Below are 23,448 nucleotides of genomic sequence, written 5' to 3' on the forward strand. Positions count from 1 at the left end.
ATTCCATCAATTTGATTATTGCTGCATCATTGCCACAAGCAAATGGATTTAAGGTCACACAGTCGATACCATGGAGGAGATCTCTGCTTTTATGGACAGCAGGAAAGGCAGCTTGGGGTGGTTTCACATCAGCAAGGAGCTTATGAAAGTTCCCCAATTACTACCAGGAAATAATCTAGAATGAAAAAATGTATATAATGTGGGGCAAATCCAGCCTCTGTGCTGTCTGTTGCATTTTAATCTGGGAGAAGAACACATGTCACTGAGCCCATGCATTAATATTTATTGCAAATATTTCATTGCATCCCCTTGTTTATCAAACTCTGCCCAAAGCAAAGCTTTACTGTCAACAGCAAAGTTCAGTCACCTCATTTCTCACAGCTGATCTGGCCATATTTCAAACATCAGCAGCATTTTCAGTGACATCTATAAAAAGGGATGAAATGTGAACTTTTATGAACTAATTATCTGACATCTGCTGTTAATATTAGCTAAGTCTTCAAGGGTTGCACAGAGAAAGTCATCATCTCCTTATAACCGTGTTAAGTGATGGGAACTCAGCTCAATCCACTCTGCAATTAAATCAACGTGAAAAATATCAACAAAATTATTTCCACAAGTATTCCAGAACAATGGAAGCATTTCATTTCCTGGCGTGGTGCTCACCCTCCTTCTGTACCAGACACAGCAAACAGGCCTTTGTTATTTATTCTTACTTTATCTGCTTGGCCATTCAGGCCTATAGGGTTTTTAAACATGGATTTAACCCTGAAAGTTTTTCTATAAATAAATACCCAGTCTTAAAGCTGCCCATGAGATACCAGAACCTCCAGGTGTTCACCTGGAGAAGAGAAGGCTCCAGGGAGAGCTCAGAACCCTTTGCAGGGCCTAAAGGGGCTCCAGGAGAGCTGGAGAGGGACTGGGGACAAGGGATGGAGGGACAGGACACAGGGAATGGCTTCCCACTGCCAGAGGGCAGGGATGGATGGGATATTGGGAAGGAATTGATCCCTGGGAGGGCGGGCAGGCCCTGGCACAGGGTGCCCAGAGCAGCTGTGGCTGCCCCTGGATCCCTGGCAGTGCCCAAGGCCAGGCTGGACTTTGGGGCTTGGAGCAGCCTGGGACAGTGGAAGGTGTCCCTGCCCACAGCAGGGGGTGGAATGAGATGGGATTAAAGGTCCCTTCCACCTCAAACCATTCTGGGATTCTGTGATCCCAAAGACAGAAATGAGGAGCCACAGAAATGCTGTTCCGAAGATGCCCCTAAAGAAGAGGGAGGAAAAAAAAAAAAAACTCCTCCTACACCTTGTCCATTGTCCTCAACATCATTTTCTCATTATCATACCCTTGAAGAAATAATCCAATCCTATTTTGTCACATTACTTGCAAAACCTGTAAAGGTCACAGTAAAATACAGGCAGTAGAAGGGTGGCTTTAAATTACTTTCTCCCTGGATATATCCATTTATATTCCATTTATCTCCCACCAGGCACACCAGACTGGCTGGGCCATCCCGGGTGTCTTATCTCCATGTAACATCAGAGAGATTTTAATCCAACAGTTGAGTATCTAAAAGTCAACTTCCCTCCAAAGTGTGTTTCAAGGAGAGCTGAACAAACTTCATCCTGGCTCCTGTAATTGTTGGAGGAGAATATCTGAAGGCAGCATCCTTCTGCAAGGCTTTAACGAGTCTCTGCAGTTTTAATTGGCAACTCTCTGCTGCCTTATATCTCCCTACAAATTATCCACGCTACCAAGCTCCTCATAAAGTTCTGCCATTCCTGGGGCTGCAGCAAGCAGTGCAGAGGACTCCATTAATACAAAAATCAGCAGATGAAAATTCAAACTCATCCAGGCTTGGCGAGGAAAAGCTGAGCTCCCGCCTTAATCCCTCTGCACTGCACTGGGTTTTGTACAATTAGCGCAGCTGGCAAACACAGCAGCTTGAGGGACTCTTGTGCTGCCTTTTGAGGGCCAGCAAAAGGATTTACATAATTCAGAGTTTAATAACTTCAGCCTCTGCTTGCCTTTTTTTTTTTTTTTGCTAATAGTCCTCCTGGAAAGACAGGCTGGTGTGGAGTGTAGCTCCACTGAAATCATCAGCCTTGCACAGAGATGTTTCTAGGGATTGTTTTATTTGAATTTTGCCCCCAAGAAAATCTATTTCAGGTGTTAAGACCCCTTCTAAAATAAGCAGAATATCCTTGGAGGATAGATAATCTGCTCCTTCTATGAAATCCACCCTAAATCACCTGCAAAAATCTGCTCTGCACATTATTCTTCAAGAGGAATGAGCACTTCTGCACAATATTAACAGCAGATTAATTTCACTTCCTTCCCACATCTTTTTTTTATCAAAATGCAGAATCTCAATGTTTTAAACTCAACCCCACTTCAGCTGGGGGGATTTCTGTCTTTCTTTTTTTGCTGACCTCTCCTAGCTCTTTCTTCCAGCCATGTCTCTAAAAACAGAGGATTAGAGACATCATTTTATGTGTAGGCATAACAAATGGTGTTTTCCTCATTCTGAATCTAATTATTTGTTGGAATCAGGGTGGAAAGTCTCTGGTTCTGCTTTGAAATGCAAGCAGCATCCAGGTCTGCATACAGGCACTTGAGAACTCTGGTTAATCAATACAGAGAGAGGAAGAAATTAGCTGCTGATTTAGATTTCACTGAGTGTGCAATGGAAGGTGATCTGTAAACAACATCAAGGAGCCAGAAAGCCTTTGCAATTCCGTACTTGGAGCAGACTGACCAGTTTCTACCAGAAGAAAAAGCAAACCAAAAAAAAACCCCAAACCCTCTACTAATATCTGGAAATGTGAAGCAAACACTGCAGAATAACCAAACAAAAATCAGATGTCAAAAATTGTACATTTATCTGAAAAGAAGGCCATGTGTCAGGAGATGTATCCCTGCCTTCCCCAGTGCTCCTCAACACCCAAGGGTTTGGCTTCTTCCCAGGTTTGCTTGAACTCAAACCCCATCCTACTTTTATTTAAGACTGCAATAATAGGGAAAAAAAATATTAATACTGTTCCTGGGGCAGGCTTTTCAAAGCCCTGGATTGCCTTATTAAAGAGGTCATTATGAGACAGGAGTCAGACCAGAATCATTAAATTTTAATGTCTCCTAAATTCTATTGCAAAGACAAAGCCCTTCCTCCAGTGATTTATATTTGAAGTTTGCTCCTGCAGAGTGAGCACAAGCTGAAGAGCCCGTGTAGACTAACAGTGAGTAATGACACTAAAATCTTTATTATTTACAAACCAAAGCCAGGGTACACATAAAACCCAGTTCCAGCTGGAGATGTCAACTCGGCTGACACCTCATTATGGCCCAGCTGCAACGCTGAGCTCCACACCCACATAAATCCATCCTTCACTCGGCCTCTGCTGCAACTTTAGCCTTAGAAAGCAGCACTTAATGTCCTCATAATGAAGTACAGGCAGGCCCATCAAAACACACTCCTGACACTCTGGAGATGATGGAAAGCTCTCTCCTGAAAATTGGAAAGCCCTGAGTGTTTCTCCAAATGGGAGCTGCATGATGCTCCCTGACACTTCACCACCAGTGCTGACTGTCTGTTCTCACTACAATCACCAACTTTATTTCTCCCAGAATAAACCTCGGAATGATCCCCATTATCCCCAGGCTTAATGGAGTATTTACCACCACTCACCTTCCTAGGGATTTATCCCATTTATGGCTCATTTCCCAAAGGGACAAACAGGTATTTGAAGCTGTGTAGGATCAGCTAAGTCAATACCATGCCCTGAGGGGATGTGAGCACCTCCACACCCCTCAGCTCAGTGAGGGCAAGCTGCAGCAGCTCCCCAAGCTCATTAAAACCCAAACTGCACTGATTTGTGCACTAACAAGACAGAAAACTCCTCAAGTCCCTTGCTGGTCCTGGGAAAAGGATTAAAACCCAGAAGAACTCTAATTACACAATGCTGCTGGGAAAGGAGCAAGGGACACAGTCTCCTTTTCCTTGAGAGTAGTGACCTTTCTCCTGCCCTCATTTAACCAGGACAAAGGGACTCGGGACAACTGAATGGCATGTGCCAGTCTGGAGGTTTGCTTAGGAGGGTGTGGAAGAGGCAGTAAGAGGAAAAATGACAGGAAAACCCAGAGTGTATAATTCCCTGCAGGAGTTCCTTGCACAAGCAGGTGGGAATGGCTGCAGGAGCAGAGTGGCTCTGTTCTGTGGGATTCCATTCAGGTGCCCTTTAGCTCTGCATTCCTAAGGGGAACTCAACAGCAGCCATCCTCTCACTGCCTTTTCTAGGATTTGACCTTTCTCTCTACTCTTTCCAGCCTTCCTGAGCTGTATTTAATCACACAAACCTGCTGCTTCTCTGAGTTTTTCACCATCACCTGAGGTCCCCAGCACTTGTGAAAAGGCAAGGTTTGCACAGGTGAGAACAGAGAACATCAGTCATGTCCTTCAGCCCTACAGAGAACAGCACACCCTGCAGAAAATAATCCACTTATCTGTTGCTGCTTTCTCATTCCTGCCCATTGTTCTTTTCCTTTCTCTTTTTTTTTTTTTTTTTTTTTTTTTTGAAGCACAATTAGGTATTTGTAAAAGCAGGGACTTTCACAGCTCATTATTCTGGCACAAGGATACCACTGGTTTGTATTATTCAAGTTTGTACCTCTTGTTTGGATTATTCTGTACCATCTGTACTCTTTTGACTCCTCCCCCACAGCACCTTAAAACCACACAACTATTATCACTCTCTCTGCTTCAGACACCACAATAAACTCTTGTCCTCAAGATCAAGGAGGACTGTGATATCCTATATCTGCATCTGAATCGAAACAAAAATTCATTTAAGTCATATATAGCAATGTGGTTTATTTCCTCTGCTTAATTGTGCAAGCCAAGCTGTTGCCCAGAACATTCATAAAAGAAAACATAACGGGAGAAGTGCTGAGGAGTTTAGAGCAGGTGGTCAAGGGTCACCCAGATTTTTTTCTTCCTGATTTATTTTAGACAGCTTAGTGGGAGAACAATGACTTGCCCTGAACAAAAACTAAGCTTGGCTTATTGAGTTTCCTTTGAAGAGTTACACGGGTCAGAAAGGTTCTTCTAAGCAATAAGAAAATAATTATCATAAGATTCAGCAGGAATTGTAAGGAAAACTGTGGTATAAGCTTCAGGCTCCTCTGCATGAGGTAGGACCAACCTGAGTGACTGAATGATGCATTTCCTTCACACAGAGTGCCTAAATTCCAGACCAAAACCCATGCCCTAAAGAGTTGAATTCACTGAGAAAGTGAAACATCAAAGAGAGGCTGCATCTAAAATGCTCTTACTTTTGACAGTAGCTGTCCGGGTGCAGTTGTAGAGGATGGCTAACTCCCCAAAAACTTTGCCAGGTCCCATGGTGCAGAGCTTCACTCCCTCTTTTGTCACTTCAACCTTCCCATCTGTGAGAAAAAGAAGACAGAAAGACTATTTTAAAAGGGCAATTAAGTAATTTCAGACATTTTAAAAGGAAGATTAATTTATTTTTTAGATTTAACTTTTATGATTTATTTCATTTCAGGCCAGTTTGGATGGGGCTTGGAGCAGCCTGAGATAGTGGAAGGTTCCCTGGCCATGGCAGGGGGTGGAACTGGGTGGAATTTAAGGTCCCTTCCAACCCAAGCCATCCTGGAATTCCATACTATGAACAAAAAAAAAAAAAAAACCAAAAAAAAACAAAAAACAAACAAACAAAAAAACAAAACAAAACAAAAAAAAAAACCCACCAGAGCCCTACAGCTTCAAAAGGAACTAAATGTATTGCAAAGAAGAGCATATATATTCAGAAAAAGGTTAAAACCAACTATTGCATACAGAAACTTTTAACACTCAGGTGTTGTTTAGAGGAGCATTGTTGCAGTTGAGACAGCCATGATACACAGAGTATCACCACACGTTTTTCAGAAAGCTTCAGCCCACACACAGTAACACCTCACCAGGTCAGAAGGCTCTAGGTATCTGCTCACACAGAGGAACACACCATCACTGCAGAAGGCTGCAAGCATCTGCCCTTCCTGGTCTTCAGCCCAGCCTTTTATCCCCTCACGTTGATGCACTGCACCTGTGAGCCCTCTGTTCCCTTTGGGATTGGTCAGTGCACCTGGGCACTCCATGGCTCATCACTCACCTGTCCTGCACAGCTGTGGCCAATTAGGAATCCCAGAATCACTGGGTTGGGTTGCAAGAGACCTCCAAGATCATCGAATCCAACCCAGCCCCAACACCTCAACTAAACCCTGGCACCCAGTGCCACATCCAGTCTGTTTTTAACACATCCAGGGATGATGACTCCACCACCTCCCTGGGCAGGCCATTCCAGTACTTCATCACCCTTTCTGTAAAATACTTTCTCCTAATATCCAACCTGTATTTCCCTTGGCACAGCTTGAGACTGTGGGATGAGGCTTGAGACATTGGGGATGAGGCTTGGCCGCAGCCCCACTCCCAATTACCACAAACTCTGTCCCTACAGAGCACCTGTACAGTCAGGACATACAGTACACTGAACTCAGTGTGAACTTTGTTTCACCTCTTAGACTTTCAGGTGAAATTTCCCCCAATTTTTTGTGTTCAAAAAAGAAAAGATTTAGGTCTTTAACACCACACGTGAAAACAGCGGTGTAATTTTGCTCATTTTCCCTGAGAAACTAATCCCTGAGAGCACTCATCCATGAATAACAGACCTATCAGAGAAAAGAAAATTACTCTGACCCGTGGCTATTATTTAATTCTCATCTCTCCACCCCCTGCCTTTGTGAATATCTCGTTTGATATGGGGAAATCTGCTTTATCAGCTTACCTGCACCACGCCAGGAAGGGATGTGTGAGGAAGGGTTAAAATCCCAGGTTGGATGGAAAGAAAGGAGCTCAGGACCAACCTGGGAGGTTGGAAGCGACCCATCTTTCAAACAATGGAGGGTTTGAAAAGCAACATTTGAAAAACAAGAGAAGGGAAGGAAGAGAGGAAAGAGAGGGGGCCACAGGGTTATTCCCACCAAAAAAAAAAAAAAACGAGTGGGGAAAAAGAGCAAAGGTTTCAAATCTTAGCAGCCACTAAAAAACCTCCCCTGGCACCCCAAACTGGGAAACAGCTTCAGGGATCATGGAATACAATCAGAGGGCTGAAACACAGACTCATTTAAATTAGAAAAGATGATTATTTATCAAACTGAAAGTGTCTGTTTGGTAAATTTTATGACCAAAATGTTACCTGGGAATGTAAAATGGCAGCAGTGTTTTCTGTAATACAGAAGCAGAGTAGGGGGGTACTCAAATATCTTCATTGCAAGTTAATTTTTATGACTATTTTTATAAATGTTTGATTCATCTCTTCATATTAAGTATCAATCTAACAAGCACAAAAATAGGTGTTTATCTCATGAATGAGCAGTATCAACCTTTAGTGGGGCCTCACATACTTCAAAGATTCCTAAATTATTTTGAAGAATGTAATTTTTTGTTTAATAGACCTGAGTTTCAGCAGCTTTTTCTGCAAAAAGCTCTGCTGGATAAAGCTCTACAACAAAAACCTGCAAAGGAAATTATTTTACTTGACTTTTGGCTCATGAGTTCCAAAGAAAGACAATTCTTAGCAGTAATGCAGAGATGGGATCACATTATTCCCAAGTGCTGGGGAGCACAAGAAACATATTGCTGATGAAATTAAAATACTTGTTTTAAAAGTAAAGAGAATATTTCCCAGCACGATATTGTAGGTATTGGCAAGATTAGATAAAACAATGTTCTGTGGTTTGGTATTTAATGTACTCTTTAATTACAATTTATTATCCTGGAGAAAGCCTCCCATTCTCCTGCTGTGTAACTAAGCAATCTGGAACATTAAACACCTCACCATAAGATGCCCAGACTGTGAGCAAAATTCACCTCTTCCGGAATTAAAAGGTCAAAGGACTGCTGCAGGATTTTTCCCATTTTCCTTCCCTACCTGGCAGCCTACACAGTGCAGTTTTCCATGGAGCAAACAAATTGTTCTGCTGTATCAACCAGATAAAGGAACCAAATGGAATACAACACAATATTGATCAATTAATGGAGATACATCTGCAGCTTGCCTTGGCATCTCCATCAGACAAACACTAAATAATGCAAGAAATGCTTCTCTCCGGGCAGGAGGATCAGAAAATGCTGCATTTCAGTCTAAATATTGGGCATTATTGAATTCAACATTATATTTCATTTACAGCTTGAGTTGATTTTGGGGAGAATTAGTTGGCATACAAACAATGCACTTTTCTGTCAGCTGTAAGAAGCTATTCCAAAAGGATGGGCAATGCACATGATTTTTCAAATAGAGCATAAAATAAAAATCTCAGTGTCTTCAGTTCCCCAGTTCCAAGGGCTCCAGCCATTCCCTTTCCAGGATGAACGTGAAAAGGTGACCAGAGTTAAAGGTCAATAAAAGAGAGTGATGCCTCCACAAGCCACCAGCCTCCTCCTGAGAGAAATAGCTCCAAAAATCCCTTTAACCACCCAGAACTCAAACTATTTTGGGTTCTGCAGACCCCCAAGTCTCAGTTCTTTGGTTCTTCACCCTTGGACACTTCCAGGGATGGGGGAGCCACAGCTGCTCTGGGCAACCTGTGTGAGAGCCTCGCCTCATCCTGTTGCTTTGCAAGATTTCTGGGAGGTTCACTAAGACATCATGAAATTAAGCTTTTCTTATGAAAAACTAATCCTAAGAGTTGGAGTTGAACGATCCTTGGGGATATTCCATGAAATCCAAGAGGGAACAGCTTCCCTCTCTGCCCTGGTCTCCAGCACACATCCCTGAGCCTTGGGCCTCTCAGCCAGAGCCTGGCTTTCCCAAATTAAACTCTGCGTGCTAATTACATTGTAGTTGCCAATTTAATTGTGGAGCAATTAAAGTTTTAATTGCTAAGTGGCTGCCTGACTTCAGAGCCGGTCCGATGAAGATGTGCTAACGGTGGTGTTTGTTTGGGAACACAAACCGATAATGGTCTGCATTATTCATGGCATTATTCACGGGATTGTGCCCCGGGCACTGGGAATCCTCCCCTCGGTGCCTGTGGAGTGTTACACTTCACCATGAGGAATATGCCCAATATTAAAACTAAAGCCAGGATTTAGGGGATTTTTTTTGACACAGCCCTTCTTAAAATAGTGGAAGGTGTCCCTGTCCACGACAGGGGGTGGAACAGGATGAGCTTTAAAGTCCCTTCCAACCCAAATCATCCTGGGATTCTGGACTGCGAAAAAAAAAACTGAATAAAGGCTGACACTGAATTACTCCTGGTGCACCTCCATCCCAGTTTCAGGACTCATGGAAATAGTTCCTGGGAAATCATCTGTACATGGGAAATCATAGAATGGTTTGGAAGGGACCTTTAAGTTCATTCAGGGACACCTTCCACTATCCCAGGGTGATCGAAAACCTGGCCTTGGACACTTCCAGGGATGAGGAACCTGTGCTCTGGTAAATTCCTGAATAACCTCCCAGAATGCCAAGTTAAACACGGATCATTTTAACCACAGAAGAGGAAAAATACAGATGAATGAAGCATGTAAGAACAGAGCAGGATCAATTTTGTCCCCTACAAAACCACCAGCAAAGCACAGAGGTTTTGTTGATGGGGACATTGGGGTTTTGTCACTCTGAGTCCACCCAATTAAACTTGAAATAACTGGCTTGAAATTAAATTTGAAATCTCTGGCTGAACTGCATCCTTGTTCCTCAAATGAATGGAAGGAAAAAGTAAATTGCACTCATGTGACTCTCTCAATCAGGAGGATCATTTTTTTCCCCCAATAATTAAATGGTCATTTTCTCTTTCCAGGCACAGAAGAAAACAGATTAAGTTGATCTGAGGAACTTGTCAGCCTGTGTGTAATTTATATAATAGACTAAATTTTTGCAATGCATTATCAGCTTTCCCCTTTTCTTCCCAGCACGGGGGAAAGGGCACTTGCTGCTTCAAGCCAAAACCTTCCATGACTCCCAAATCCAAATAAATCTGAATTTTAAAGATACAAGAATATCCAAGAGAGTATCTGAGAATCCCAAGTGGATTTCTGCACAAAAAGAATCTTTCTTCTCTTGTCCAGTAAAGGCTTTAACAGCAGGAATGAGCCAGGGACAATCCTACCTTGTATTTCTCCATACCCAGGAGACACCTGGAAGGCCTAATTCCTTATTTTCAGTTGTCTGTCCCAGCAGAGCCTTTGGAACATGGATAAGAGCAATGATTTTTAGTATAATTCACATTCCTGCGCCCTCTTCAAGTCTTGGACTCTTAGGGAGAAAAAAAAGGCCGGTTCTCTCATGAAAGCACTAATTATTCATCACATTCCCATGCCAGGTTAAAAATTACAAACACTTCTAGTTAAAAATGAGGAATGTAAAAAAGCAGGGTTCAGCACGAGCTCACGTATTCATAAGATATAAATTTCATCCCACAACTCCAAAAATGCCAGGAGGGGTGGGAGGAGGATTCCCTCAGTTCAGTGCAGGATTCCTGTATGACTATTCAATATTTGATTTCATCTGTGCCTGTTTCACACTTGGACTGCAGCTTGGTTTGTTGGATGCTATTCAAGCTCTGCTCTGAAAACTGAGGAATGATTGTTTGCAGAAAGTTTTCCTTAGGAAATATCACTCTGGATCTGCAGATTTTCCTGAACAAGGCTGAATGTATTTCAAAAATGTCACCAGAGATGAAGCACAAGTTACCCTTAGAGTGACAAGCCTTTGTCCTTGTGGGAAATGTAAGCCCTTTAACGGTTTCTCCCTTACCCAAATTCAGGAAAGTTCTGACAGAATAACTACAATATCAGTGAGGAAAAAAAAAAAATAATGCATATTTTGCCAAATTTCAAGTTGTTTTCCCCTGCAAATTGTTGAGAGAGTGCTTTGAATATGGAGAAAATAGCATTTTTCCTCAGATGTCTTCCTGGGAAAAGCCAAATACATTCTGATAGTATTTTCCAGGCTTACTTTGTTTTAAGCCGGCTCCTGCAGCAGGAGTTTAAGGAGTTTAAATCTTTTAGACTCGTGCAAATGAAGGGGAACTGAACAGGGGGCAGCTGGGCAGCCTGCAGAGTCTCATCCACATCCCATTCCCAAAAACTCTCCAGCGAGCTTTGCCCTTGCTGGATAAAACCCAGGAGGAAGGGGAATGGAGCAAGACCTGAACTCTGACTCTCAAACCTCCAGTTGTAACTGGTGACAAGCTCCAAGTGCCTTCAGCAAATGCATTTGGAGCTGAAGAAACTGATTTTAGCTGTTCCCAAACCCTCTGGGGGAGGCAGTCCCGGTGTGATGGAACTGGGGCAGTCACTGGGACGGCCTCCCCAAAACCAGACCCTGGAAATAATATTTTTTGGGGGGGATGTGATTTCCAGTGCCAAAGTTTATTTGGGAGAATCTGACACCAGCACAAACCCGTGCTCAGGTGGCCAAAAACCAGAAAGTGTTTATCAAGCTGGCCCCACCTCCCTGCCAGGGACCTGCTACTAAAAAATGACATCCTAAAACTGCTTTTTAACACTAGCTTTTAAAAAATCGTTTTGGAACTGAGCTTGAAGCCATGAATCAACGTGTACCATGTCTGCAGCCTGAAGCGGTGAGTTCAGTAACACCTTTTGGATTGAAATCAAGGCACACTCCAGAGAAAGGATTACTGGAGATAAGAGCACAGCTCCATCCCAGCTTCCACCCCGGCTGCAGGAGCGTTTTGAAAAGCAGGGAGTGGAAAGAAAGGAGGTGATTGCCGAAATCTGTAACAGCAGCCCGAGGGCAGAGAGGGGCTGGGAGAACTGAGAGCAGCTAAAAAAAGGATAAAGGAACTTCCCCTGGGCTTTAGAGATGGTAACTAAAAGCCAGATGAGAGAAAGGCACAGAGTGTGGCAGACAGTGGAGATCCCGGAGTCACTGAGGTTGGAAAAAACCCTCCAGGATCTTCCAATCCAAGCTGTGCCTGATCTCCTCCTCATCACTAAACTGCCAACATTCCCCTTGAAAGGAGAAGTGGAGAGACCCTAATGAATTATCCCAAAAAACAGCTCTGCCTGCACAGGGATGGGCACTCCCAACTATCTCCTCCTGTGACCCTGCAACAAAACTCTGCAGCCAAAGCAAAATAAATGGCTTTTTTCCCTCGCTGGGAGAATAGAAAACTAGTTTGGATTTTTTTTTCTATTAAGATAACGATGATGATTACGATTTTCTGTTACAGGTGTGTCATAGTTGAGATGGAGACAATACAAAGCAACACACTCCATTTTCAGAAGGCTTCAAACTGTTTTTAATACAGCATGCATGCTTTTTATACATTCTTACCAAACTCATAAGTTTACACTTTACTCATTGGTCAGGAAAGACAAACAAAGTGCTCATCGGAATAGGCAGCTGCAGGTTTCTCTTATTTATCCTTCTTTCTTTCTTGATTTCTATGTCAACAACATAGAAATTGGTAGAATTGATAGAAAATTCTTGATAGAATTGGTAGAATTGATAGAAAATTCTTTCAGAGGTAAACATGAACCCTCTTATCAAACTTCTCTCTGGCTCACGGAAGTCACTGTAAAACCTCTTCCACACAGGTGGGCTGGACCCACCCCCAAGGGGAGATGCACATCCTCAAAAACCATATAAAACATCAAAAATTATACACACAGACATATATTTAGCCTGGTTTTCCAAGATCTTTCCAACTGTAATACAGATCCCTGCTCAGGGTTATGGAGAGGTGACTTCCAGAGCTCCAGCACAGCTTTGGTTCTTGTGACTCACAGATATTTTGTCTGATGTAAGATCTCCCGCAGCACCAAGGCACACACAGGGTGATGCCACCCCAGAACAAGCACTGATCCCACACTCTGCCCTTCAGCTGGACAGCTCCCAGAAAATGAACAGCTCTGCCTGATTCATCCATCAGGAGGCTGAGAATAAAAGGAGGGGAAGAGAAGTCTGGGATCCTTGGGGAAAGCAACAGAAGGCGTGGTTTGCTCAGTTGGATTTTTGAGGAATTCAAGGAGTTAAGCTGAAACTCAAAAGATCTGCAGAGAGTGGGAGATGCTGGCAGTTTATCCTCACACACACTCCCTTATCCCAGTCCTTCTGAAGCCCAGATGTGATCCAAAAGTGACAGAGAGAAGGGATGAGTTTCATATTTCCCCTGGATAAAATATTGAAAAGCTCAAATACCCTTCAAAGTACACCTGTCTAATTTGCCTCACTCTTACCTGGATAAATAACGAGTTTCAATCTCAAAAGCAAACAAACCCAAATGCAAACTGCTTTCCCTCCAAGCATTCTGTGGAAGGACATGGCCTGCCCTGCCAAGCTGAAGTGTTTGTCCCAAATCCTGGTTCAGCACCTCTTAACCTGGAATTACAGATCCAATTCCAGGAGTGCAAACTGATCATTTTTTGGTACTCAAAGCCTTTTGTGAGCAAAACCCTGATTTGTTTCATTTTCACAGCCCTTCTAAGACACTTGATTAAAATAATCCCCCTTAAAACACTGAGATGTTCCCAGTGGAATACTCTGAGAAAATACATATTTTGTTCACTGCCCCAAGCAGCTGTTAGATCCTGCCATCCAAATTTATTTCCTAGTTGCAAACCTCTTCCTTGCTTTTCAGAGCTCTCACTTTCATTTCTTGGCTTTTCAAAATAGTTTGGAAACATTTCAGCATGAGAGAAAACAGCCTTAAGTTGCCCCAAGGAAGGTTTAAATTGGATTTTGGGAAGTATTTCTTCACTGGAATGGTGGTCAGGTATTGGAAGGGGCTGCTGGAAGAGGTGGAATCAGCATCCCTGGAAGTCTTGAAAAGCCATGTGGGTGTGGGGACATGGATTAGAGGTGCCTTGGCAGGGCTGGATTAATGGTTGGTCTCGATCTTGGAGGGCTTTTCCAGCCTTAATGATTCTATGTCAAAATGTTAACCAAAAAAAAAAAAAAAAACAAAACAAAAAAAAAAAAAAACCACAAAACCACAAAAACCCAACCAAAAACAAAAGTTGGAGCTATAAACAAATAAAACAGATGAACTGAGGAGTCCGTTTTCATTTATCCTTCAATCAAACTGAAAATCACTTTTGATATGTGACTGATAAGTGATACTGGGACATGCAGTCACTGCAGTCTCACATCAAAGATAACAGACTAACCCCAGAGGCTGAGGTCCCTAAAAACAGCACAAACTCATTCCCTTCTTTCCCTTTTTACCCAGGACAGGATAATCTTCCACTTGAAAGGCAGCGATAAAAGAACAGATATATTTAAAAACCCTGAGACAGCCACTTCCTAGAGAAGCTGTAACTCACAGAAATAAAAAAAAAAATAATACTGATAAAAATTTACACACCCATAATATTTGACACTGTTCTGCAGGTGCACACCCACACATCAATCTGCCTGGAACAGACCCCTCAGCTCAGTGCCAGAATCCAATAGCTCTGCAAGGAAATCCTACAAAAACTCCTCAGGGCAAATCCTGAATTGCTCCTCCAACCACATCCTTGAAGGAGAAGAGGTGCTGCAATAACCAGGGAGGTCTTTCCCTCCCTCAAGGGACTCCCAGTGACTGCCCCAGTTCCATCACACCGGGACTGCCTCCCCCAGAGGGTTTGGGAACAGCTAAAATCAGTTTCTTCAGCTCCAAATGCATTTGCTGAAGGCACTTGGAGCTTGTCACCAGTTACAACTGGAGGTTTGAGAGTCAGAGTTCAGGTCTTGCTCCATTCCCCTTCCTCCTGGGTTTTATCCAGCAAGGGCAAAGCTCGCTGGAGAGTTTTTGGGAATGGGATGTGGATGAGACTCTGCAGGCTGCCCAGCTGCCCCCTGTTCAGTTCCCCTTCATTTGCACGAGTCTAAAAGATTTAAACTCCTTAAACTCCTGCTGCAGGAGCCGGCTTAAAACAAAGTAAGCCTGGAAAATACTATCAGAATGTATTTGGCTTTTCCCAGGAAGACATCTGAGGAAAAATGCTATTTTCTCCATACTCAAAGCACACCACAATAATTGTGTGGGGTGGGGGGCGTTTATTTAGCCCAATTTTAGCCAAGTGCTCTGATGCCATAATAATTTTTAAGGCCACTGCAGCCTTAGTGATGTTGCACGTGCTCACAACTCCTTCCTGTGGTAAATAACATGAGGAGATGGCTAAATCCACCTGAGGGACACCTGAGGGTTAGGATTTATTTGGCCCTTCCGGCCCACAGTGTGTGACCAAAGAGCCAAACACTGCTGTGAGTGCCGAGTGACCGCAAGGCCACATTTCCTATTCCAGGTCACATGTTCTCCCAGCACAGCTCCCCTCTCCCCTGTTTTCCACATTTTCCTGGTAAATAAACACCTGGGATGAAGGTGAAGGGGCTGGGCAGGCAGAGCTCTCACTGGAGTGATTCAGAAGCAGCAGGAGAAGATCTCCACTAAATCAATATTTTCGCCTGACACATGAAATGAGCTCAGCTCCGAGTTACACAGAAGCAGCAGCACTTTGGTGCTTTCATTCCTCGTCCAGGCACGAGGGGTTTTGAATTGCTGGTCAATAAAACTTCGCAGGTTTCTGACAGCAAAGTGTCCCTGACAGAACAGGTGCTGCAGAATTTCACTCTGCTTTTTCTCCCCTGAAGGCAGTAAGGGAAGGATTTCTTTGGAAAATAAATATTTTCCCATTTAACAAAAATAATTCTGCTCTGCTCAGATTCCCAACCACCTTCATAGCACAGTGAACAACTCTATTTAAGCTTCTCCACTGGGAAAGCAAGCTGCAGGCAGGTCCCTCAGGAGCTGCTCCCCTTCCCATCTTATCCTGCAGCTTTCCAGGGAGATGGATGCCTGTGATTTCCTTATTTCACCCCAATGTTTAGTCCATTTTGCACCTAACTCTGATTTAAGACCTCCAAAGCATCCTGTGAGAAAAGGAAGGACAGTTCAGAGCTGCTTTCTTGTAGGAAGAGATGGGAAAATAACATTAGTGGCTCAACCCATATTGTATTAAAAAATGCCAATAAAGCATCCAGAACAACCAAGAAGAGAAGCAAGAATATGAGAAAAGTGTCAGCAGCAAACAAAGTGAGGATTCCTTGGAGACCTTCACATGCCTGGAGGGTTCAGGCTCCACCACAGCATGGAAACAATGACACCTATGTAATAATGATTTCGCTGCTTTAAAAGATTCTGCTCCTTTATTGCCCCAATTCCCTCTCTGTTGGTCTCACAAATCACTCTTTGTGGTTTCTCCCAGAGCTTTTCAAGGGCTGCTTCCTTCCACAGAACTCCAAAAATCCAGAGTTCACTGGGAAATGGGGAAAGGATGGGAGACAGGTTGGATTAAACAGAATTGTTCTGCTCAAATATGGAGCTGAGTTTCCCTGAAGGCCACGTAGGGATAACCCCACTCCAGACAGCAGAGAAAGGGAATGGTGGAAGTGGTTAGGAAAACACTGGGAAAAAAATACCTGTGCTATGAACAGCAGGACCTTATTTGATTTAAAGAATAAAAAACAGGAAGAAAGGGAGAGAAACCAAATATATAACATCAAGTCTTGATTCTGAGAGAGACAGAAAGGAGAATTTATGATCCAAGGACTGTTTGTTCTGATAGTCAAATGCCCTCAGCTGAGATTCAGGGTGGCAGCTCTGAGGCAAGAAGCCAGGGCTTAAATGACACTAAATCAGAGAATCCCAAGATGGTTTGGGTGGGAAGGGCCCTTAAACACCACCTCATTCCTGCCTCAGTCAAGGCAGAAGCAGGCCAGCTGAGAGCACACAAAAATCCTCCTTCAAATCTTGATTTCACCAGAGCTGCTTTTCACTTTTGCTCTTCTCTGGAAAACCCAGCACTGCTGACCCCACAGCAGTGTGTAAAACACACCCCAGCAAAGCCTGCCCTGTGCTGGCAGGGATGGAGCAGCCCAGGAGGCAGCTGAGGATTTCTGAAGCTAAGGATTTCTGAATTCTGAATTGTCTTTGGTTCTCAAATCAACAATTCAGAAAAGAAACCCTGGTGCAGAGGGGAGTGACATTTTTGGGAATAGATATCCCCAGGGACGGAAATCAGCATAGCAGGAGCTCTCAAACACAACACAAAGGGCTGTGAGGAAGTTTGTATCCATTTTATGAAATCTTGGGGAGCAGCCACTTTGATGCTCCATCCAGGGAGGAACAATTCTTTATTTTTACAAAGTTTTCTGGGTGATCTCTGCCTGAGCAAGAAACTTCTTGGAAGTACGAGCTCTCATTCCAAATCCAAGGTGACAAATGGGCAAATGACAAGATTGGAAACACTTTGTGATATAAAGGGACATGATTTCTCTGTCAAATGTGTTTGAAGTCTCTTCTGAAAACACCACAAATTGAGTTTTAATTACTTTTGCATACATCAAGTCTGCTCTGAACTTTGAAGTAGCAAAGCTTCGTTTCACTCGCTGCTGCTGCAATTTGCACCACTCCAGGTTAATGCAATGTCTGCTCCCTACAAATGTGAAATGCATTCTCTCATGAGCTGTTACTTCATGTTTGCAAATCAGCACCTTGGCTGGGCTCAGAAAATGTGATTTATTACTGTCTGGGACATGAGAGAGCAGCAGGAAGCAGCTTCTGTTGATGGAGGGAATACAGAGTGACAAGTCCCATTTGCTTCTGAGCTCTGTCACCGGTTTTGACTGTGGAAAAGGGGAGGGGGGGGGCGGGGGGAAATCTGATATTGCTCTCTCTGGGCGTGCAGAAAACAAAACACCCAGATCTGATCATCTGCCTGCAGACAATTTCTCAGCTCACAGTATGTGGCTTCGTGCAACAAGGTGCCCTGAAGAGACTCTTCCTCAACAGGCCAGGAAGTTCCAGCAATCCTGGAACAGCAAAAGAGCAAGGGCCAAAGATTAAAGCCAAACTTACCAAGTACCGGTGCTCTGGCCAACAAATCAGGGTAGGAGTTTGGAGTTTGGATGGGAAACGGGTCTGGCCTGTTTGGAATTTTCCCATGGCAAACACCTGTTTTCATGCCCACAGCCCAGGGCTGGAACACTTTCTGCCTCCTCCATTCCCACACTGGCTGCTTCCTCACACCACCAGAGAGGCTGAATCCCAAAATCACACAGTCCTGGGTTGGAAGGGACCTTAAAGCCCATCCAGTGGCACCCCTGCCATGGGCAGGGACACCTTCCACTGTCCCAGGCTGCTCCAAGCCCAAGTCCAGCCTGGCCTTGGGCACTGCCAGGGATCCAGGGGCAGCCACAGCTGCTCTGGGCACCCTGTGCCAGGGCCTGCCCACCCTCCCAGGGAACAATTCCTTCCCAATGTCCCATCCAGCCCTGCCCTCTGGCAGTGGGAACCCATTCCCTGTGTCCTGTCCCTCAATCCCTTGTCCCCAGTCCCTCTCCAGCTCTCCTGGAGCCCCTTTAGGCTGTGGACGGGGCTCTGAGCTCTCCTTGGAACCTTCTCCTCTCCAGGTGAACAATCCCAGCTCTCCCAGCCTTTCCCCAGAGGAGAGCTGCTCAATCACCCTTGCCCAGCAGGAATTTGTCCCCAGCATGGATGCAAACACTCACACACAAACTTTTGTTATTCCTTTCCTTGTTAAACTTTTCACAATCTCTACCACCCGTTTCTTAGAAGGCATGAGAAGAGGAAGGACAGGATGAGCAGGGCCCAGAGAATGCTTTGGGTGTGAAAATCAGGAGAGCTGCATGAACTGATCCCTAAATAATTTCTACCAAACACATCAGGGCTGCAGGGCCTGGGTGAATGCACACAACTGTACAAATCAAAGTTCACAGGAGACTGAAGGCTGGAATTGCAGAAGGAACATCACTGAAGGAAAAACATCCACAAAAGAGCTGGAAGGGTTACAGATGAGGGCTTCTGAAAAGAAACACAGAACCACCCTCAAAACTCATCTGCTTTGTTTTCTTTTCTCTCTGAGTGCAGAGGGACATGAGAGGAGGAGGATATCAAGCCAAAGAGGGTCCCAACACTGAACTTCCACATGGATTTCTCCTCTGAGGGAGGTGATTTATTCCTTTTCATTGTATTTTCTAGAACCAGCTGCCAACTCTTTCCCAAGAGGACATATTAACTTCTCTTCCATTATGCAGTTTACATAAAGCTTTTTTTTTTCACTCCTCCAAGTGACTGCCTTTCTTCTACAACCTGGAATTGCTCTGACATTTCTGCAAGTTTTTAATATCAAGCACATAATATTCTAGTGCACCCTAAAGGACAGTGAAACTGCGCCTTGCACAACACTGCAGAGCCATAAATTCAGATGATGATCATGGCTGCTTTGTATTTGTCATCAAAGAGGTGCAAAGTCTCTCAAAGAGAAACCCCGTGAGGATACTCCAAACTCAGCCATGGGAGAAAGTTGTCCTCCCCAAAACTCAATTTATCATGCTCTGGATGAGCAAGTCCCTTCCCAAGTGGTGGTCTCATGACTGAATATCACCTCCCCAACATGATTTACCCCTGGAGATGGAAAATTAGAAGCAGCACTATTGTAGTTGATGAGTTGTTGATCCATCCTTAAGCTTTGGCCTTGGCAAATTTGATTGGAAATGTGAGGAATTTTAAAAGAATTCGAGATGGGACTTCTGAGTTGCTTTAGATGATGTGATTTATTTTTCTTATCTTCTGCATAGGCAGGAAGGGTAAGTTCAGCTCACATCTTCACTACATGGCTCAGAAGGTCACAAGACTCCTAGTTACAAGACCTTTTAAGGATTTATTGCCCAATAAAACACGGCCAATAAGGATATTTATGCTTTTGACCCAATCCTTAAATATTTCGTCTTATGGACTCATACTACAATGTAAGCTTTCTTAGCCAATCATGTGATGACACAAAAACCTACAGTACTGTCCTCTAAAACTCTAAACTTTCCTCTACTTAGCTAACATGTGTCTGCTTTAAACTATAAATCCACATTCTCACTTCTACCACCTAAGTTTGGAAGCTTTTTCCAAGCTCTCAGATCAAATCTTGTGTTTAATTCTAAGCTTTGGCTTACAGGCCCAAAGTTCTGAGAGTTCCCTGCATTTCAGATTCCAACAGTAAGAAACCCCAACTGCAGTTGAGAATTTTGCTGGGTTAAGCAGGTTCTAACCAAGAGCAACCAACCAGAAACCCTCCTGCCAGGGAGGAGAGCCCCCAGGCTCTGTGCACAATGTGCTCAGGGCTGGGCACTGCCCAGAGAAGAAGTTGTGCCTCCTATGCAGGAGGAATTGCTGGGCTCAGGCCCTGCCTGTGGCTCTGGTGCCATTGCTGGGCCCCGGAGCAGAGCCTGGGCCCTGCTCTGCCCCTCCCTGCACACAGGGACAGCCAGGCCTGAGGGCCCCTCTCAGCTGGGGCTCCTCTCCAGGCTGAGCAGCCCCAGCTCCCTCAGCCTTTCCTGGGCACCCAGATGCTCCAGGCCCTTGCTCAACTCCAGCAGCTCCTGGCCCTGCTCTGCTGAGGCTCCAGAGCTGGACACAGCACTCCAGAGGTGCCTCCAGGGCTGCCCACAGGGCCAGGATCCCTCCCTGACCTGCTGCCAATGCTCTCCTGCTGCGCCCCCACAGCACCACACAGATGGAGTCTGAATGGGCAGAGGTGCACTACACGTTTCACAATTCCCACAAGGAAACCAGGACAGTGACCCCGTGCCTGGAGCAGGATACAGGTCTGGATGGCTCCTGCTCCCACTTTCTGGCTGTCACTAAGGACAGGCTCGGTTCCAGAAGAACCTCAGGGAGGGAGCTTGTTGTGCTGCCAGCTGAAAAGGCCAGGTCTGAGCCCAGCCAGCCCTGCTGAGCCATTAACGAGGAGACAGAGCTGGCTGACAGCACAAACCCACTCTTAGCTGCTCCTCCAGCCTCCCTCAGTCCCCTCCGACCTTCCCCAGTGACAAGAGCAGCACAGCCACCACAGGGAAACGTGTGGCAGGAGCACCTCAGGGACTGAGGGATTTGCACCTGCTAAATAAGGTTTTTAATCCACCTGCCTGACTACCACTTGTCAAAGGATCTGACTGTGTCAGGAGCTACCTGAGCATCCACCTGAGCCTGGAGCAGCTCTCCCAAGGATGCTGGCTGCCCACCTACTGCTGAGGAAAGGGGACATCCCCAAGGCTGAAGGCTGGTTCATTATTCCTCAGCAGATAATCCATCCCAAGGATCAGGATTAAGGAAAGGGTCACCCGGAGAACGCTCTAACAGGGCACAGATCCCATAAACCTCTGGTGTCCCACAGGCAGGACATGCTCATTGTGTTGCTCAGTAGATGCTTTGCCAAAAGCAGAAAGCACCAGGATTCTTCTCTCATCCCTCATGGAAAGGCTGGGAACAGCAAATGATGGCTGTGACAACAGATACGAAATATACCGAAGGTCTGGGATTAAGCACCAAAGATTTAGGCCCAGCCTATCCAGAAGACAAGCTGCTTTCTTGTATTAGCTACGCACTTGCACGGAGGAGAGAAAAAATCCCATCCAACAGGGACTTTAGGAACTCAAAAGCACAGCTCCATATATTTGAGGGCTTCACAATTAAAGAAATGGAAGATAGTCCTCCTTCCTGTCAGCAGTTTGTCAGCCTGCTGTTGTGGTTTGACATGGAAGTGAATTTTTTTCCAAGAAGTTGGGTCAAACCAATCAGTGGTCAGGTTTGGATATTGGCACCTGGAGTGACCACTGAAAGTATGGACACGCCTCTGAGAACACAGGAGGTTAAAAGCAAGAACTCCCACGGGAGCTGTCTCTTTGGTTCCAGTCGTCAGAGAGTGCAGACTCTTCCCTGCCCAGCCGTCGGCTGGGTGGGGGAGGGGAAGCCACGTGGCCTTGTCCAGGTAGGCCGAGGGGGCTGAGGGTCTGGAACCGAGCCAGCTCCTGTGGACGGAAGGGTGGAGAGAAGCGGAGATGCCTTTGTTCCCCCCCCCCCACAGAGGGAAAGTGACAGAGAGCCTGGCGGCACCTGGAAATTTGCCGGCAGAGGAGAAGGAGAAGGGGGGGGATGGTGCCCAGCGTGGGAGACGGAACGCTGGACCGAGATATCAGCCGTCCAGGGAGTCTGAACTTTTAACTCTTTCCAGGAAATGAGGGCTTTGTAAAATATTACTCCTCCTTGATTTGTAGTGGAAGAGAGACAGTCCAGGACCTGACATGTTAGAAGAAGAAATATTTAGGTGGGAGGAGACGATGAAGTAGCTTATGGCTGGACCTTTCTTGTTAGCCATGGACTGAACCAAAATCTCCTGCAATAGAGACTGCATTTTAGGGGGATGCAGTGGTGACCCAAGGAGACCTGCTTCAGCTTCTAACAGCACAGGAATGGCAAGAACAGAAGAAAGCTGAGGAGGGAATGGTGATGCCCTCTGTCTTCGGGAAAGAAGATGATCTCTGTTCTTGGACCCTTGGCCCCAGGGGAAAATGGGGGGGACTGTAGTCCCAAGATGAGAAGCTGAACTGTTGTATCTTTGGGTCCGTGGCAAAGCATCCTTAAAGGAGCCCTATGAGCAGTCTGTCCATGCACGGTGGTGAGAGCACTGTGACATGGAAAGGAGAGTGTCACACTGGCAGATTTTCTCCGGGCAGTTGCCATGTGTGACAGGGTGTGGCAACTGTGTTTCCTGGGGGGGGGGGGGGTCTGTGGTGCAAGAGAGACTTCTCTCTCCCTTGATAGCTTGAGTATTGATTATCTGAAGGGTGGTAATTTGATCAGGAATCCCGAGTGATGTTTCATGGTGGGTGTTTTAGGAATTGGGAGGAGGAGGGGTGTTTTAAAAGGTCTTCATCCTGGATTTAGTTTATGTGTTTTCTGTATTAGTAGTAGTTTAATAAAGTTTTTTTTTCCCTTTGTTATTAAGCTTGGGCCTGCTCTGCTCTGTTCCTGATAACATCTCACAGCATTTATTTGGGGAAGATGCATTTTCATGGGGGCGCTGGCATTGCGCCAGTGTCAAACCATGACACCTGCCTTCTGGATTTAGATTTCTCTTTGGAGAGGAAACATTAATTTGGATACCTTGAGATGGCAAGATTCAAATAGGAAATAAAAGAGCAGGAAAAAAATATAGACACATGTATGGATGGTCCAGCTAAACCAAGCCCCAGGAGGAGGAGGTCATGCAAACCATAAACACACCCAGAAAAGCCAGTCTGAACAGGCTGGTGTGTAAAATACCACAGAGTGCAAGATTCATCAAATCCCTAGGGCTCCAGAAGGCAAAGATGAGTGACTGCCAGAGCTGCTGTGTCCGGGGAATCCAGAGATTTATTTCTGCTGGGGAATGTCACAAGGCAGGATCTGCAGGATCTGCCAGGCCCCTGGCCAGAGATCCCTCAGCTGCCCCAGAAACCCTGGAGCTCAGCCAGCAGGGAGCCAGCACTGCCAGCAATCCATCCATCCATCCATCCATCCATCCATCCATCCATCCATCCATCCATC

The 23,448-nt window shown here is 45.1% G+C and overlaps 1 protein-coding gene across 2 annotated transcripts in view; it reads right to left on the reverse strand.

Annotated features, from left to right (window-relative positions):
* The window catches only part of PRKG1 (protein kinase cGMP-dependent 1), a 384,810-nt gene that overhangs the window by 204,748 nt on the left and 156,614 nt on the right, over positions 1 to 23,448 (reverse strand). For both annotated transcript variants that reach the window (XM_053983678.1, XM_053983677.1), the window contains exon 3: positions 5,329 to 5,442. In XM_053983678.1, the coding sequence (XP_053839653.1) occupies positions 5,329 to 5,442 (114 nt within the window). The remainder of the gene's footprint in view (positions 1 to 5,328; positions 5,443 to 23,448) is intronic.

The sequence above is a fragment of the Vidua macroura genome, chromosome 8, assembly GCF_024509145.1.
Source record: "Vidua macroura isolate BioBank_ID:100142 chromosome 8, ASM2450914v1, whole genome shotgun sequence".
In the NCBI taxonomy this organism is placed as follows: Eukaryota; Metazoa; Chordata; class Aves; order Passeriformes; family Viduidae; genus Vidua; species Vidua macroura.